Below are 15,038 nucleotides of genomic sequence, written 5' to 3'. Positions count from 1 at the left end.
ACAGAGAACAGCGGCTGCAGATGGACATATCCGTAGATATGAAATCCACCCTGAACCTCCTGCAGGAGCCCTGCTACTGCTCCAAAGTGAGCCAATGCTGAGACTTAAAGTGTTTATGGCAGGTGGGATGTGGCATCTGAGTTCTGGCAGTTGAGATAAGCTGTGCTCACAAGGCCTCCCTTGGAGGGTTGGAAAGATGATGAGGTTAGATTAGTCATAGTATATCATTGCAAGGTGACTGGTGTTACCAGAGTAGTAGTTTTACATTGTTTTAATTCTTCACATCTGACTGGAATAGAGGAAGAGAAACACAAAGTGTGTGTATGTTTTTGTGGGAGTAACACTTAAAACAACTTCTGTCTTCAGATTTTTTAGTACTGTCATGGTACTACTTGAGTATTTTCCACAAAATCAATACAAATAGCAGAGCTGAGGGTAAAATGGGATGTTCACTTCACAAGCACCACTCATGCCAAGAATGCTTGTCAACAGAAAGGGTTTGCTGTGTTTTGTAGAGGTGGCCGTGTTCTGGATGTAGCTGTTGTTCTCCAAAGGTCTGCTCCATAGGCTGGGTAACTCAGGATGAAAATTCTTTGTCTCAGGCTCTCACATGCTCTTTCCAACGTCTTCTGGACTGCTTTATCCTAGAGGAATATGGTTTCCAGAGTAGCTCCCAGATGGAGAGTCAGGGTTTGATATAGCTGTCAATTTAATCCACTAATTGCTTTGAAATACAAACCAAGGCCTTGTATTGGAGTAAGGAGCTGACTCAGAGCTAGAAGAGAGGAGCTGTGGGTACATTCATACCAGGCAAAGCACAGAAAGAGCTGCATGGCTAAATAATGTACTCTCCAGAGGTTGCTTTTGTCATTGGACTGGGGTTGGTGGCCTGTTTCTCCCAGTGAGGATCCTGATACAAGTGGTTTTGTGTGGTAAGTAATCTGAGCAGCCCCTGAGTGCAAAGCAGGAGAACTGGAGAACCATGAACTGGAGATTGTACCAATGTTTCAGAAATCCCTTTTAGCCACATTTGTGTGAAGACATCCCAGGCTGAACCTAGAGCATGTTTACCTCTGTATAGTTATTTATTTGCTTATTTTGAGTTCTTCTAAATTGTATTGATTTGGCAATTCAAAGTTAAAAATCAGGTATTGATGTAGTCTAATGCTGTAAACCTGATAAATGTGTCCTATCCTGCCTCAGGTAAATAAAATCATTACTAGTAAATGTAAGATTTCCTAAGTTATTTAAGTGCTTGTGATTCAGGAATTACCAGCATTTTGTATAGTGCATGAGTTTCCATAGCATGGAATGCTGACATAGCTTTCTACATTAAATTTTCAATGGTAGGGCCCTGCAATGAATTCAGCAAATAGAATACAGTTTGTCTGCATCTGTTGCAGAAGGTGTTGTATAATATAATGGGAAAAATATTTTTGTTCTGCATGTCACCAGAAAATGTCAGCTGGAACTTCAGTGCAGCATTCAGAGGTACTGCAGTGACTACAAAGAAGTCTTGTACTATATTATGGGGATGGTGTAACTTAAAAAAACAGATTAGAATAACTTGGTGACGCAAATCATCAAGCTGAAGACATAAACCCCTTAACTTTTAAATAAACTTGTACAGAAAACTAGTCTTTTGCAGATAGGGCAGCTGCTGTGGTCATGTCTGCCTGTGGTGGCCAGGCTCTGGAATGAAGTTCCTGATGTGCAGGTCTGTTGACCTGCAGAGGAATGTGCCCTTGTGCTTCTCTGTCCATCACCGTTACTGAGACTTAGCAGAAGATGCTCATGGTCCTGTGAGCTGAATATGAAAATTCACTCTTTGTACTTTGAATTGACAATTTGCACTCACATAAATGCAACTTAAAGGAATATAGTCTCACCCTCCAGTTTAATTTTATACCAACAGCTGTAACATAGGGTGGAAATTCTTTTCATCCTAAGGCTTTGCTGTACATCTTTCTGTTAATTTAGAAATGGCAGTTTCAGTTTTAATGGCCATTGTGGCATCAAGAAATGTGTGAAACAGAAGAAATAGTTGCTATTTTTGTGTAGTCTGCAAAAACTAGATTTCCATACCCTGAATACTGGCTTCTCTGCCCAGTACTTGCTATTTAGAGAGCCCAAATGGCATCATTAATAAGACCTCTAAGCAACAAATACTGGCATTTCATGGCACACTAACTGTGATTAAAAAACACAGTTTCTACATTTTTCTCTAAGTAAAACTTAGGACTGAAGTGGAAAAAATGAGTATTTGACAAAGGAAAAAAAAAACAAATGACAGTGAAATAGAATAATTCCAAACTTCAGAAATGTATTTTAATTTTTAATGCTTTTAATTGCAAAGGAAAAATAGTCACATTTTTCTAATTTTGATATGTTAGCAATAATCGCTGAAGAAGACTGACTGATAGCAAGGTAGGCTTGAGGAGGGAAGAGCAAATAAAAAGGTTTTTATTAACATGAATAAGGATCATTTTATTACAGGAAATAGGAGTCTGAATCACCTACCTCACAAAAACAGCCTTAGTTAAATTGGCCATGAAACAAATGCAAAATATAGAATCATAATAAAAGTGCTGGAATGTTTTCTTAGAGGCAATCTAATCCTGTGTTCTGAGCCAAGCTGTCACCACACTACTTGTGACACATGCTTGTCCTGTCTGGAGGCTCCACCTGCAATCTCTTCCATTGTTGAATTGTCATTATGGTCAGGGAGTTTCCTAATGCTCAATTAAACTTGTGTTGATGTAATTTCAGCTTTTGTAGGCACAGAGAAGAGTTTATATCCTCCCACTGATGCAGTCTTTTCCCATCATCTCTGCACTAAATAATCCCCATCCTTTCCCACTTTCTCTAGGCCATGTCCTTTGGAAGTCTGATCATTCTGCTCTGGCATTTCTTCCAACTTGTCCATGTCTCTCTTGAGCTGCTGGTACTTTAGATGAAGCCTTACTGGTGTGAAATCGTTTGGACAGGTTCCTGTGTATTCTGTGCAATACTCCTGTTAAGTGTCTTGGTATCTGCTTTGCAGCTGTATGATATTGTTGGCTCACACTGTGCTTGTAAATGAAATAACACCTTGGGCCTCAATTCTGTTTGGGGTATTTCACATGCAGAAACAAAGCAAGCCAGCATTTAGCATCACTCTTGCTAATCTCATGTCTCATTCTTCTACTCAAGAATTTAACGCAAGTAGCCTTTTATGGAGGGAAGTATTTAAATGCTGCCCATCAGTGAGGAAGAGTGTTTGGGAGCTCAACAGATCCCTCGGTGGTTGTCCTGAATTTCTGAATTTCTAATGTCTCAGAAGACTCATTATTAATACCCAAAAATAGGTGGGTTTTAAATACAGCTGTTCTGTACCGTTTTAAAATTCCATCTCCCTGAAAACTGGTACAATGAAATGAGGAAAAAAATAATGAAAAAAGTCTGCTACAACATCCTGCTCAATGCTATAAAAATCTAAATATAACAAGGTGGATTTGTATAATTGATATATATAATTACAAGGTCCACTTTATAAAGTGTTTCTCAGGGAGACTTTTAAAATAAAGTGGCTTTGAGCTTTTATTATCTTTGCCTTTTACTTGAAATTCGCAGATAAGTTCCTAGATCCTGTGAAGTCTTGAACAGGTTTTCACAAGCATTGTTGCACTAACTACTCTTTTTCCTGAGAAAAGGAAGCCAGGTCAATGAATTTCTTGCCTTAGTAAATGCTATAGTCTATCCTGATTTTCTCTTCAGTGGTGACAGGCTTTCAAAACAAACCTAAAACTGAAAGCCACTAATTGAGAAGTGAAACCATGCAGCAAATTGGAATGTCTTTTGCTCTGGGAGGACAATTTTGCTGTCTGTGTGGTGTGTTTTTGCAGCTGTAAGTGCCCACATCTCCAAAGGTGCTCTTCCCAGAGCACCTGCCTCCTCTTCCTTTCTATCTAGAAATATTTCTCCTGTTTTTCCAGTATCTCTTTCCCATGATTTCCAGACAAAAATCTACTTTTTTTTCACTCTTAAAAACAATTACAATAAAGGCACAGCAAGTGAACAACTTAACAGCATATAGATGTGAGACAAAAGGATATAGGTATTGTCTGTGGCTTTGTTAGGGAAGGGATGTTGCTGATTTCTGCAAGAGGTGCATATTCCAAAGCTCACTATGACTCACCCGTTTTTCCCTCTGTTCCTTACAGCCAGATGGCATGAAACAGTAAAGGCCAAATAATTCATCATTCTACAGACTTGCGATGGACTGGCCCCCAGAAAAATTCAGGATGGTTGAAAATCTTTTCATGTGCTGCAGGTAAGACAGTTCTTTCATTTGTAACATTGCAGAGTTGGATTTCTAAATGCTGCAGTGAAATGTAAACTGCTAATAAAATCCTGGTCTTGAAAGGTAAAAGTCACTCTTTTCTGGAATTGTTTTATAAACCTTTTACTTTATGCTTCACAACATAGCAGCGTTTCTTTAAAAAGAACACCATCACAAGCACCCTACAGCTAAACCATGAAGAACAGTTAATTGCCCTTCAACTAAAATAACTCCATGAGCAATCAATCGATGAAGAACTGAGAGTAGCACTATCTGTCAGTCATCCACAGCCAGCTGACTGTTTGGAGGCCAGCACTGCTGTCTTCATTGGATTATTGGGTCACAAATAGACCCAATAATCAGCCCAGCCATTCACATGCAACACAGCGACTACATGACACGTGTTGTGCTCATTCCTCCAGATTGTTGTCATATGGCTGTTGATTGTGCATGACAAACACATAAAAAAGCCATTTCTCAGGCTTGATGATCCAGTCTTCCCAGGCTTGGTTTGGTGGCCAGTTGAATGACATGAAAAGTTGCAGCTGGGGGTGACAGGATGGGAAGAATGATAGAAATTCTAATGAGTATTCTTACAAATCCCCAGGAGGCAGCTCATGCTGGGGCACCCAGCTCAGGTGCTTGTGAAATCAGCTGTTATTTCATGTAAGCCCAATAGTTGTGAAGTTATCTGTATTATTTAATTCTTTTGATTCAAGCTCATAACCAGTTTGGAGGTTATTGAGTTACCTGTGCTACATGATGATGCTAAACATGGCCTTGATGAAGTTCTGTTTGTTTATGAAGCATTAAAAAATCTTTCCTAGAATGTTGGGTTAAGTAAAGCTCAGACTTTGCACAGTGCTTTGACCAAGGCCAATATTTTGACAAAAATAACCAGCAAAAGTGCACTTTCAGTTTCCTCTTGCAACAGCAGACACAAAAAGCCATTTTCCTTTTTCCCTCTGCCCCTGACATGTGCACGCATTTGGGTTTTATCTCTCACACAAACACAAAGATCCAGATTTCAAATGCCCTTTTTGCACTTTCTGTGTCAGCCTCAAGGGAATCCATGCGAGTAATGTGCAATGTACAGAAGCTTTGCTGTATGCCTGTCATTGTTTCAGCTCACTGATTCTAGAGAGGTATTTGTTAGTCTTTTTGTGCTTATATTATGGAACAGTTATGGTTACCCACCAATTTCTGTGAATTTCCATGAAACAGATCTTCATTCCAGCTTAGCAGGACATTCACACCAGTAATTTGAATACTGGTTTTACCTAAATGTCTCCAGTAACACATTTTGAGGGTGCATCATTCTTTTTAGGGTCTTCATATTTCCTTGTTCTGAAAACCAGCCTTCCTCCCTGGTATATTGAGCACATATGCTTGCTGCCTAGACTGGTTTTGTACATTTTATCTTTGTATTTATTTCCTTGTGTGAAAATGGGCATTTTGAACAACAGGATACCATGTGTGGCACATGGTGAGATCTGAAAGCCTTAATTTTAAAAACAATTACATCCTAAATGCATCTGTCAAGCGAGTGGAAAACCTCTACATCAAGTAGGGCTGACAAGAGAGATGAAGATGTAATTGCTTCTGGTTTAGTCTATTTTCTTCATGAGGTTTAAAGCCTTTCCTGGTGGTCCTTGGGTGGTTCCCTGCATCCCACTTGACTTGCTCCAATGGACTGAATAAATCATTTTATCTTTGTGCACAGATAATGGCAATTTTTACCTCCACTGGCGTTGAGAGGCCAATGTGCACAGTATATGTCAACTACAAGAAGTTGTTTATTATGGTCATTGCAGGCAAAATGTCAGGAGCTGCTAATTGGATAAAATGGAGAAACACAGAGTGTCTCCACTCTAAAGACTCTAAATCTTTTAGCTGTGCTGTCCTGCACAAATCTAATGGACTGAGTTCTGCAGAAAAATGACATTACAGTTGATACATGGGGCTGTGAAAACATTCATTCCCCATGTACCTGGTCCAGTCTTCAACACACTGTTTTTATTTTTTAATATTAAATGTTGATATGATTTCAGTAGGGGAAGATGGGAATGATTGAGCAGATGACCTCCTCAGTGTCATACAAGCACAGACTTTTTATTCTTTGATGTACTTCAGAGCATTGCTGTAGGTTGTATGTCTGCAGAAGTTTAAAACTCTTCTTGAGACAGGATCTGAGCAAGTATTTCTGCTGTTCTGCAGGGATGTGAACACTGACTTCACTGAAATGAAGTTATTTGCTCAGGATCACATGAGAAAAAAACCTAATTGCTTTAATTTCAAGTAATATTTTGACTCCCACACTTCTCTCTCCTTAGCATTGTTACCACTAGTAAGTGTTTATTCTGGTATACTGTGAAGTATGGGTAGGTCATAGTTGCTGGCTGTACAATCTATCATGCAAAGTCATTTCCACTGAGAAAAATAAACATTGAAATAATGGGGGGGGGAAACCAGGATAAAATGAGCCCCAAAAGGCGGTCAGCTACAAAAATGGGGTTTAACTCTATCTGTGAGAGGGTCAAAAGTGGTCTGATCTATAACCCCCCCGAACAATAAACAAGCAATGAAAAAGCAGCTAAACAAATAAGAAATGTCATGGCTGGTTGTTGGCAGGAGCGTTATTCACAGAGAACCATCACAGCCCAGCCCTCCTGTGTGACTCAGTGTAAAGGCTGTCTGCAGCCAATGGGACTGGCTCCCTCTGCTCAATCAGTGGCTTCCTTAACAATGAGGGGAAAAAATAATGGGAACTATGATGAATAATATCCTTATAAAAATATGAATTTAATTGCTCTAATTGCTTAAACAATGAGTTGTCAAGTGCTTAGTGCAGACTGTAATGCAGGAGAACTGGAGAAGTCAAATTAACAGGTTAATAGTTCCCCTTTGCTTGCATCCTTACATCCCACACTGGGAGCTTCAGACGCTGTCTCCAAACCAGAGCAGGAGCTCGTCACAGGATTATATCATTTATGTGACTTGCTGCATCAGGACAATAATGGTGGGAGAAAGTGCAGTGGGGTTTACATGACTCCCCTGTGCAATTCTAGATCTCTTAGACCAAGCTGCTCATGCATCCATCCTGTAACAGAGTAATAGCTGATAAAATCAGAGGAACCACTGATATTTGTATATTGCTGTTATTTGCTTAATCCCCTAAACAGCAAACGGGAACATTCTCTACAACCCAGCACTGGAAAGTACTTTGTCTTTCAAACATGTCTCAATTTCTCCTAAGGATCCTAATCCCAGAAGCAAAGCTATAGTCTGCCTTCCCGGGACCGCCAACCAATGTAGCTGCAAGGATGGACACAGCCCCTCTGGGCAGGACTGAATCCACAGGTCATGTCACAGAGGAAGCTAATAGGTAAAAATAGGTGTCTGTAGATAATAAGGCATTGCATCTCATTACCAATTCCCTGAGAAAGCCAACATCCCTCTATCATTCCTCTCAAAAGGATGCTTTCTTATAATTACATATCACTTTATTAGGCAGCTGAAGGAAAGAGCACGTTTGATGCTAATGAAGTGCTGCTGTGGTTGAGTCTGTCACTATTTTTGGAGCTACACATCTCCAGCACTTTTGATTGGGTGAGGGAGGCTTTGGATGTCTCCAGCTTCTGCTGTGGGGGCTGCACAGGGAAAAGCAATGACTCAGCGAGCCAGGACTGCAGAGCTGGTTACATGCTCAGAATGAGAAACACCGCGGGACAGCGAGAACACACACAAAAGCTCTTTATGTGGTGGAAGGATTTTTCAGGTAGTGGATAGCATTATCTAGATCAAACAATCCTTCTGAATATTCACTTTGTGTCAGTTATCTGCACAGGCCTTGTTTTTCCACTTTTCCACCTATTAGCTCAGAGCATTTCAGAAAAAAAGCCAAGATTTCACATAACTCCAGGGAAATATGTCCAAGGTTAGGAATGAGACAAGTCACAGCTGTCTACCAGCACCAATCCTGACACAGACGAGGGTTTGCTGGCTCCATTTTCTGCAGCAGAGCTGAGGAGCTCCTCAGGATCATGAAGGCATCAGTTAGTGTTAAAGTCTGACTTAAAAGCAAGTACCCCTGGCAGCAGGCCTGCTCCCACCCCTCCTTTGTGCCAACACCAGCATTCAGCTGGTCCCACAGTGACTCAGTTCAGGATTTAAACAAGAATCATTCCTTCCTCTCTCCTGACCTCACAGGGTTGTTACTGGTCACCATCAGTCAACCAAGGTCAGGACAGGGGCAAGGGAGGCACAGGCAGCACCTGAGACCCTTTCTGCACACCAGGACCTGTTAAGGCAACTAAGTTACATTACCACATCACTTCCTGACAACACTCTGGCAGCCAGAGCCTCCCCTTCTGTAAACAAGGTTAATGGTTCCAAATATTATTTCATGTCTTCTGATACACAAATGAGGAATGTGTCAGAGTAATCAATAATTATGGCAAATACCACTGTACCTAAATGCCTTGTTACTCTTAGACTGCATCACAGGGCTGTGTTGTTACTACAACCTCCCTGTTTCTGGAGGGGAAGGGGTGACTTCAGTACTAGCACCTCTTACTTGCTCTCTTAGACTGCAACTGTGTGACCACATCTTGGTTTGCTACAATTTTGATCAAGACCTTTACTTGCTGGTTTTGGACTTAAGTGTTTCCATATACAACATTTACTAAAGTGAGCTTTCTAAGCATACTGGGTTAAGATCTTTCTTTGGCAGAATCAGTAAATGCGTCTTGGTCCTGGCAGCAAGATGCACACAACACTTGTGTATCTTCTTAGAGCTGATTTATGTAAACAGACAGTCTCACCACTGCAGTAAAAGCTCATGTCAACTAAAGAAGCCTCTGACTATAACATTATCCATATCCAGCACACGATGTGGCTCATCACAGTCATAGTTGCAGTGACAGGGAAGAAAGAACACCCTCCTGGCGAAGGTACATCACAGATAGCCATAGGAGACCTGCAGCCAACCCACAGGCTGAGAGCAGTGCACCTAGCAGAGCTTGCTCCCTGGCTCCCTCTGCTGAACCCCATTAACATTTTATGTTATCAAGAGGAAGATGGTGGCAGTGACCAGTGTTGAACACTTCTGTACTCTGCACCACCAGCCAGCATCAGCTCTGAAGATGTGGCCCCTTGGTGCTGGAATCCACTGAGCCCGATACCCTGCAGGCATGGGAGATTCTTCAGCAGCTATGGACCACTTCAGTTCTGATTCTTCCTCCCCAGGGAGCATGGCTAGTTTGACATCAAGACCCCCACCTCAGCAAGGTTCTATTACTCCTTTTCTTGAAGCTGGCATGAATTTGATGAAATCTTTACTCCCTGTCAAGTCTGACCCCACTGGCTACTTTCAGCTAAAAATTAATAGGAAGACAGATGGTGCCATTACATAAGCCTCGGTTCCTGTATAAGTCTGGCTGAGGAAGAGCCTGACTGTGCCAGGTTTGTTAGTCTGTACATCCTCAGTCCTTGTAAGAGAGAGCTACTGCTGCCCCAGCATCTGGTAACTGACCTCAACAGATAAGGAAACCAGACAGGACCTTCTCATCTCACTTTCTGCCAGGTTTTGAGGTAGAAAAATTGTTGAGACTGTAAACAGTTACCCAGATAAGAAAATACCTTCACAGAAACAACTGCTGGAATTTAACTCATTTCTGAGCCTATGGAACAGCAGATAGTATTTTTCCTGACTGAAAGTGCTACATCCCACATGGATAAACAAAGAATAGGAAATAAAGATGGGATTTGGGAAGGGACATGCATCAATTTTGTTTCGGTTCCGGGGTAAGTTACCCTGCATAGAGTATTCCCAGTGTTTTCACTTTAAATTGCAAGGCCTAGCTTTAAGTTGCTGTATTTCCTGAGCTTTATGTAGTGATTGATGGATCAAACATGTTTCCTCCTAACCCCACTGTACCCCCCCCCTTTAGGATGCTCAAGAATTACCACCTAGCAGTGGTTTGTCACAAAGACCTGGTTCTTCACAAGAGATACCCAAAGCACTTGTTTTGGCACAGAAAGGGTGCAGAGAAATCCACCATCACAGGCACTGGGCTGGATTTTATTTTGCAGTGGGATGGGAGTCAACCCAGTATCCAAACCAAAATCTATTGGTTTTCCTTTGCCCACTCCTACCTCCCCAGTTCATTAAGAAAGCTGAATTCCTGCTTATGCTAAATAGTTTTAAATAGCCCCAACAACTACAAACCAAAACCAACCAACCAAAACCTTCACCACTCCAAATTCTAGTCAACTCTGTCTAGCCCCTCAGAATTCTACACCACAAGCATTAAACGTGCATTGCAGAACCTGTGCAACACGATCTATCACAGACTGCAATGAAGACAGCAAAGATCCTGGTTTTTCCTTCGAATTTAATGTGGTGCTTTCAGGACAGTTAGAACACCAGTTTGTGAGGATAGACTCCATTGGAGAGACAGAATGTAGAACGCAGGTACCCACGGAGCTGAGGCACCTTCTTGATTCGCGCCAGGATCTGGGAATCCACTGCCTTCTGGTCTGCCTTGCGCTGCTCCGTTATCTCGTATTTCTAGGAAGTACAAAGAACAAGGTGAAAATCCTGCAGACCCTTCCAAGGAATGAGAAAACTCAGGGCAAATCCCCAGTTCTGGCATTTTCAAGGAACCTTGTCTCTATTTGTTCTAAATAAGGCGGTAGGAGACCGGAGGTGGCAGGGAGAACTGGAGCCACTCTCTGGCTCATGCTGCTGATAGTGGAGCCAGCAACACACTGTTCACAAACAGTGAAGTTGTTTCTCAGTCAGAAAAGATCTTTACCTGGAGTTACCACTGCTGCTGCTCTGCTCAGGTACAAGCAGGAAAGAATCTCCAAGTTTAAAAGGGGTTTATCTCAATGCTGCCAGATTAATTCATTTTAATGGCATTATCCCAATTACTGAGGTCCACTTAAAATTCCACTGTCCATTTGTTTAATGGGATTCCCCCTTCCAGCCTGCCTTTACATAACAAAGGTACTTGGAAAGAAGAAACAATCATGTTCCTTACTTCCTTCTCAGTGTCAAAGATCTCGCCTTCCTGGTGCTTGGGCTTCCGCAGCCTCTTCTTCTTGAAGTATGCATCAGTGAGATGCTTGGGAATTTTCACTCCAGAGATATCCACCTTTGTAGATGTAGCAATAACAAATTTCTGATGGGCCCTACGCAGAGGGACACGATTGACAACCAAGGGTCCTAAAGGCAGAGGAACAACAAAAGAGAGACCAAGGTCAGCTTTCCTGGCAACAACCATTGCTTCTATGTTGAATTTCATGACTGGTTTCTTCAGAGATGCCTACAGCTAATACCAGTCAACAAAACCCATCCCCACAGCCTCTGGAGAAGCAAGAAAATTTCCTGATGTCTTCCAGAAGCTTCATTATCCCCTCACCACCCCCTGGAAGGTCTCAAAACATCATTCCACAGTTAAGCAAACACATGATGAGCCAAAAAACTCACATGCAGATCTGCATTGCTGCTGATCCCAGAGACAAACTGGAGCTTTAATGAACTAAGACCCAAAAAAACCCAAATGCACAAAAGCCCCCAAACAAAAACTCATCATCACACCCATACATCAATTTTCTACCTGTAACAAGCAAAAGGCCAGTATCAAGCTGCTTCAAGAAGACGACACGCTGCAAAGAGAAGAGATGCAACATCAGGCCCCAGCTCTGAAGTACTGCAGCCAAACGGGGACTGTGCCCACACCCAGCCCTGTCACTAGTACAAGCATCAACAACCCACCCAGAGATGCAACCACTGTGCAAGCTGAGCTATCAACACTTCCCAGAGAACAGCGGTACTTCAACAGCTCCTGACTCTTCACCCTCTTCATAAGTCAATGCTGAGCAAAGCCAGTCACTAAGTTTATGAACCTTGGCCTATTCTGCAAGACACCAGACATCTCACAGCCCAATCCCTGGTACAAGTCAAAGGCAGAACTAGGTAAAAGTCAGGAACTAGGTAAAAGCCAGAAGGGCACCACAACATATCCCATGGTCAGTGCCATCCCCAGCTGCATTTTATTCTTTCTGGTCAAGAAAATGCTCCAAACAGCATTATTTTCAGTACTAAGACGTTAAAGCCAAAGAATTCCAGAAAATAAAGGATGCCAGTTTACGACACCATGAACCTGCACGCTTCTCTGTTGCAGCAGGACTCCTGTAATTTATCTAATCTACTGGCTTAGCCTGTTTTACTTCTAGCTCTGTGTGGAGCACCATCAGTTTAACAACAGTCTCCCCTAAAGGCAGGATGAGAAAAAGCACCTAGACAGAATTCCTGACAGATCTGCAGGCTAGTGTCTACTGGCTGTGCAACATCCCATGAAATCACCTGGTGAATTCAAGATGCCTTTGCTCAGCTAGAATGGGTTCAGCACAGAAATGATGCTAAAGCCACTGAGCAGGACAATGCTCCAGCTTACCTTGCCTCTGTGACGACCGGTCAGCAGGATCAGAACAGTCCCTGGAGTGATGGAGGCCCTCAGCCGCCTCTTGTGCTGGCTGAAAGGCTTCTTGCCATGACTCAAAAGCTTGCGAGGAACATCCTCAGTGGGATAGTACCTGGGCTGGGGAGAGGAGCAAAGTGTTGTACCACCCTGCATGCCACAGGACAGAAAGCTTTTGGAGCAGTTTAGATTATTCCTCTCCTAGGAGAAAGAATTCCTCTTGGAAAAGCTTTTTTCTGCTGCAGCTGGCAATTCAGAAACACACACACAGTATTTTCTGTACAATTATGGAACAGTGAAATAGAATCATATCATAGAATCACAGCCTGGTTTGGGTTGAAGGGACCTTAAAGCTCCTCCAGCTCCAACCCTTGCCATGGGCAGGGACCCCTTCCACTGGAGCAGCTGCTCCAAGCCCCTGTATCCAACCTGGCCTTGAGCACTGCCAGGGATGGGGCAGCCACAGCTTCTCTGGGCACCCTGTCCCAGTGCCTCAGCATCCTCACAGGGAAGAGCTTCTGCCTGAGAGCTCATCTCAGCCTCCCTTCGGGCAGGTTCAAGCCATTCCCCTTGGCCTGTCCCTACAGGCCCTTGTCAAAAGCCCCTCTCCAGGTTTCTTGTAGGCCCTTTAGGCACCGGAGCTGCTCTAAGGTTTCCCCTTAAGCAGCCTTTTCTTATCCAAGCTGAACCAGCCTGGCTCTCTCAACCTTCTCCAGAGCAGAGCTGCTCCAGCCCTCGCAGCATCTTTGTGGCCTTCCCAGACTCTGTCCATGTTTCCAGTCCAGCACAGCAACACAAACAGCAGAGGACCCACTCCTGCCTGCCAACCATCCTCCAAACTCCCCTACACCACCGCAGCCCAGAGCTGCATCAGGCCAAAGCCACAGAGGACAGTGCTGTCCCAGGACCTTTTCCTTACCAGTTTGCGGATTTTCACCACACGGCTGCCTCCATTCTTGTCCCCCCCCACCGGCTTGGTGATGGTCGTGCGGGGCCTCTTTCTCTTTTTCCTTTCTATCTGTAGGTAAAGAAAAGGGAAAACGTGACATTTCAAACCAAAACCACCCTGAGGAACCTGACAGTTTAAATACAGTGTTTATCCTCCTACCCTTGTTACTGGAGCAGTGTACTTCCGCTTGTACAGTGCTTTCCTGGCATACATAGCTGACCGGGAATACCTCCCGATGCCCCGGGCCAGGACAGGGTTCCGGCTGGCATGATGCTTCCTAACCCTCTTCTTCTTCTCTCCTCCTTTCTTTTGGACCGGTTTCTTCTCCAGGGGCTTCTTCTCACCCGGCTTCTTCTTGGCCGGCTTTTTCTCGCCTGTCTTTTTCTCAGCGGGCGCCTTCTCACCCGCCATCTGTGGATCCAAATCAAACCCAAACCGGGACTTGTCACAAGGTGTGCACGAACAGAATAAACGACTCTTAACGCAATCCTCTGCATGGCTCTGGCAGCCAGCAGCCACTCACAGCCGTGTCGGGCAAGAAAAACCCCGTTCTGTTTGCATCCATAACGCAGAACGCTCCTCCGCGGTAGTGAGAGCGGCTCCATGCTCACAGAATGTCCCCCAACCCCCGCATTAAGGAGCTCAAGGCAGCACTCGCCACGCTCCGGGTACAAAGGCACCAGGCTCAGGACCCCCGGCCGCACTGGAGCTGCCGCCGGGCTGCCCCGGGCAGGTACCTGCCGAGGGCCGCAGCTCCCGGCTCTCGCCCGGCCACCACCGCCGCTCAGACGGCTCCGGCCCAGCGCGGCCTCAGCTGCCACCGGCGGCTGGGCCTGTCCGCAGTCGGCTTAAACTCCCGCTGCACCCCGAGCCCATATCGGTCCCCAGGCTTCGCTGCCGCCCGCCCGAGAGCGCTGGGCCGGGCCTGCGAGCCCGGTGCAGCCGCTCGAGGGCAGATGGCGGCGGATGACACCCGCCCGGTCCCAGCCCCGGCCGCCGCAGCTCCGCCATCCTTACCTTCCGGGGAGGGAAAGGGGCCTACATCCGGGTACGAGTGGCCTAAAGAGACCGCTGCGTCTGACGTCATCACGCCGCCGCGGAGCACTCTGGGACTTGTAGTTTGTGCAGGTGCGGGCGGCGGGGACCGCCCCGGTTCACCGGGAACACGTGATACCGGAGCCCCCGCCGCGCTCCGACCGGGCCGTGCGGTGGAACAGCGGCTCCAGGGCTGGCGGCCCTACTGCCTCCAGCTCTGGCCGAGATAAAGCTCCGCGCCAAC

The 15,038-nt window shown here is 44.6% G+C and overlaps 1 protein-coding gene across 1 annotated transcript; it reads right to left on the bottom strand.

Moving 5' to 3' along the window:
• Window positions 1–10,696: 10,696 nt before the first annotated feature.
• On the bottom strand, window positions 10,697–14,818 carry RPL6 (ribosomal protein L6). The gene is made up of 7 exons (XM_034068283.1): window positions 14,777–14,818; window positions 13,919–14,170; window positions 13,730–13,828; window positions 12,787–12,930; window positions 11,947–11,995; window positions 11,368–11,552; window positions 10,697–10,892 (listed from the first exon to the last, which is right to left on the bottom strand). The coding sequence occupies exons 2-7, from the start codon at window positions 14,168–14,170 to the stop codon at window positions 10,740–10,742; spliced, it is 882 nt and encodes a 293-aa protein (XP_033924174.1). The 5' UTR covers window positions 14,777–14,818; the 3' UTR covers window positions 10,697–10,739.
• Between the last annotated feature and the right edge of the window lie 220 nt (window positions 14,819–15,038).

The sequence above is a fragment of the Melopsittacus undulatus genome, chromosome 12 (assembly GCF_012275295.1).
Source record: "Melopsittacus undulatus isolate bMelUnd1 chromosome 12, bMelUnd1.mat.Z, whole genome shotgun sequence".
Classification (NCBI taxonomy): Eukaryota; Metazoa; Chordata; class Aves; order Psittaciformes; family Psittaculidae; genus Melopsittacus; species Melopsittacus undulatus.
The sequence above is the reverse complement of the archived record's forward strand: the minus strand, read 5'-3'. Positions and strand labels throughout refer to the sequence as shown.

Coding starts and splice junctions, on each gene's coding strand:
- RPL6 (XM_034068283.1), bottom strand. CDS start 14,170: ATGGCGGGTGAGAAGGCGCCCGCTGAGAAAAAGACAGGCGAGAAAAAG. Junction 11,553..11,946: donor TGGCCTTTTGCTTGTTACAG/GTAGAAAATTGA, acceptor CTCTGCCTTTAG/GACCCTTGGTTGTCAATCGT. Junction 10,893..11,367: donor TCTTTGACACTGAGAAGGAA/GTAAGGAACATG, acceptor TGTACTTCCTAG/AAATACGAGATAACGGAGCA.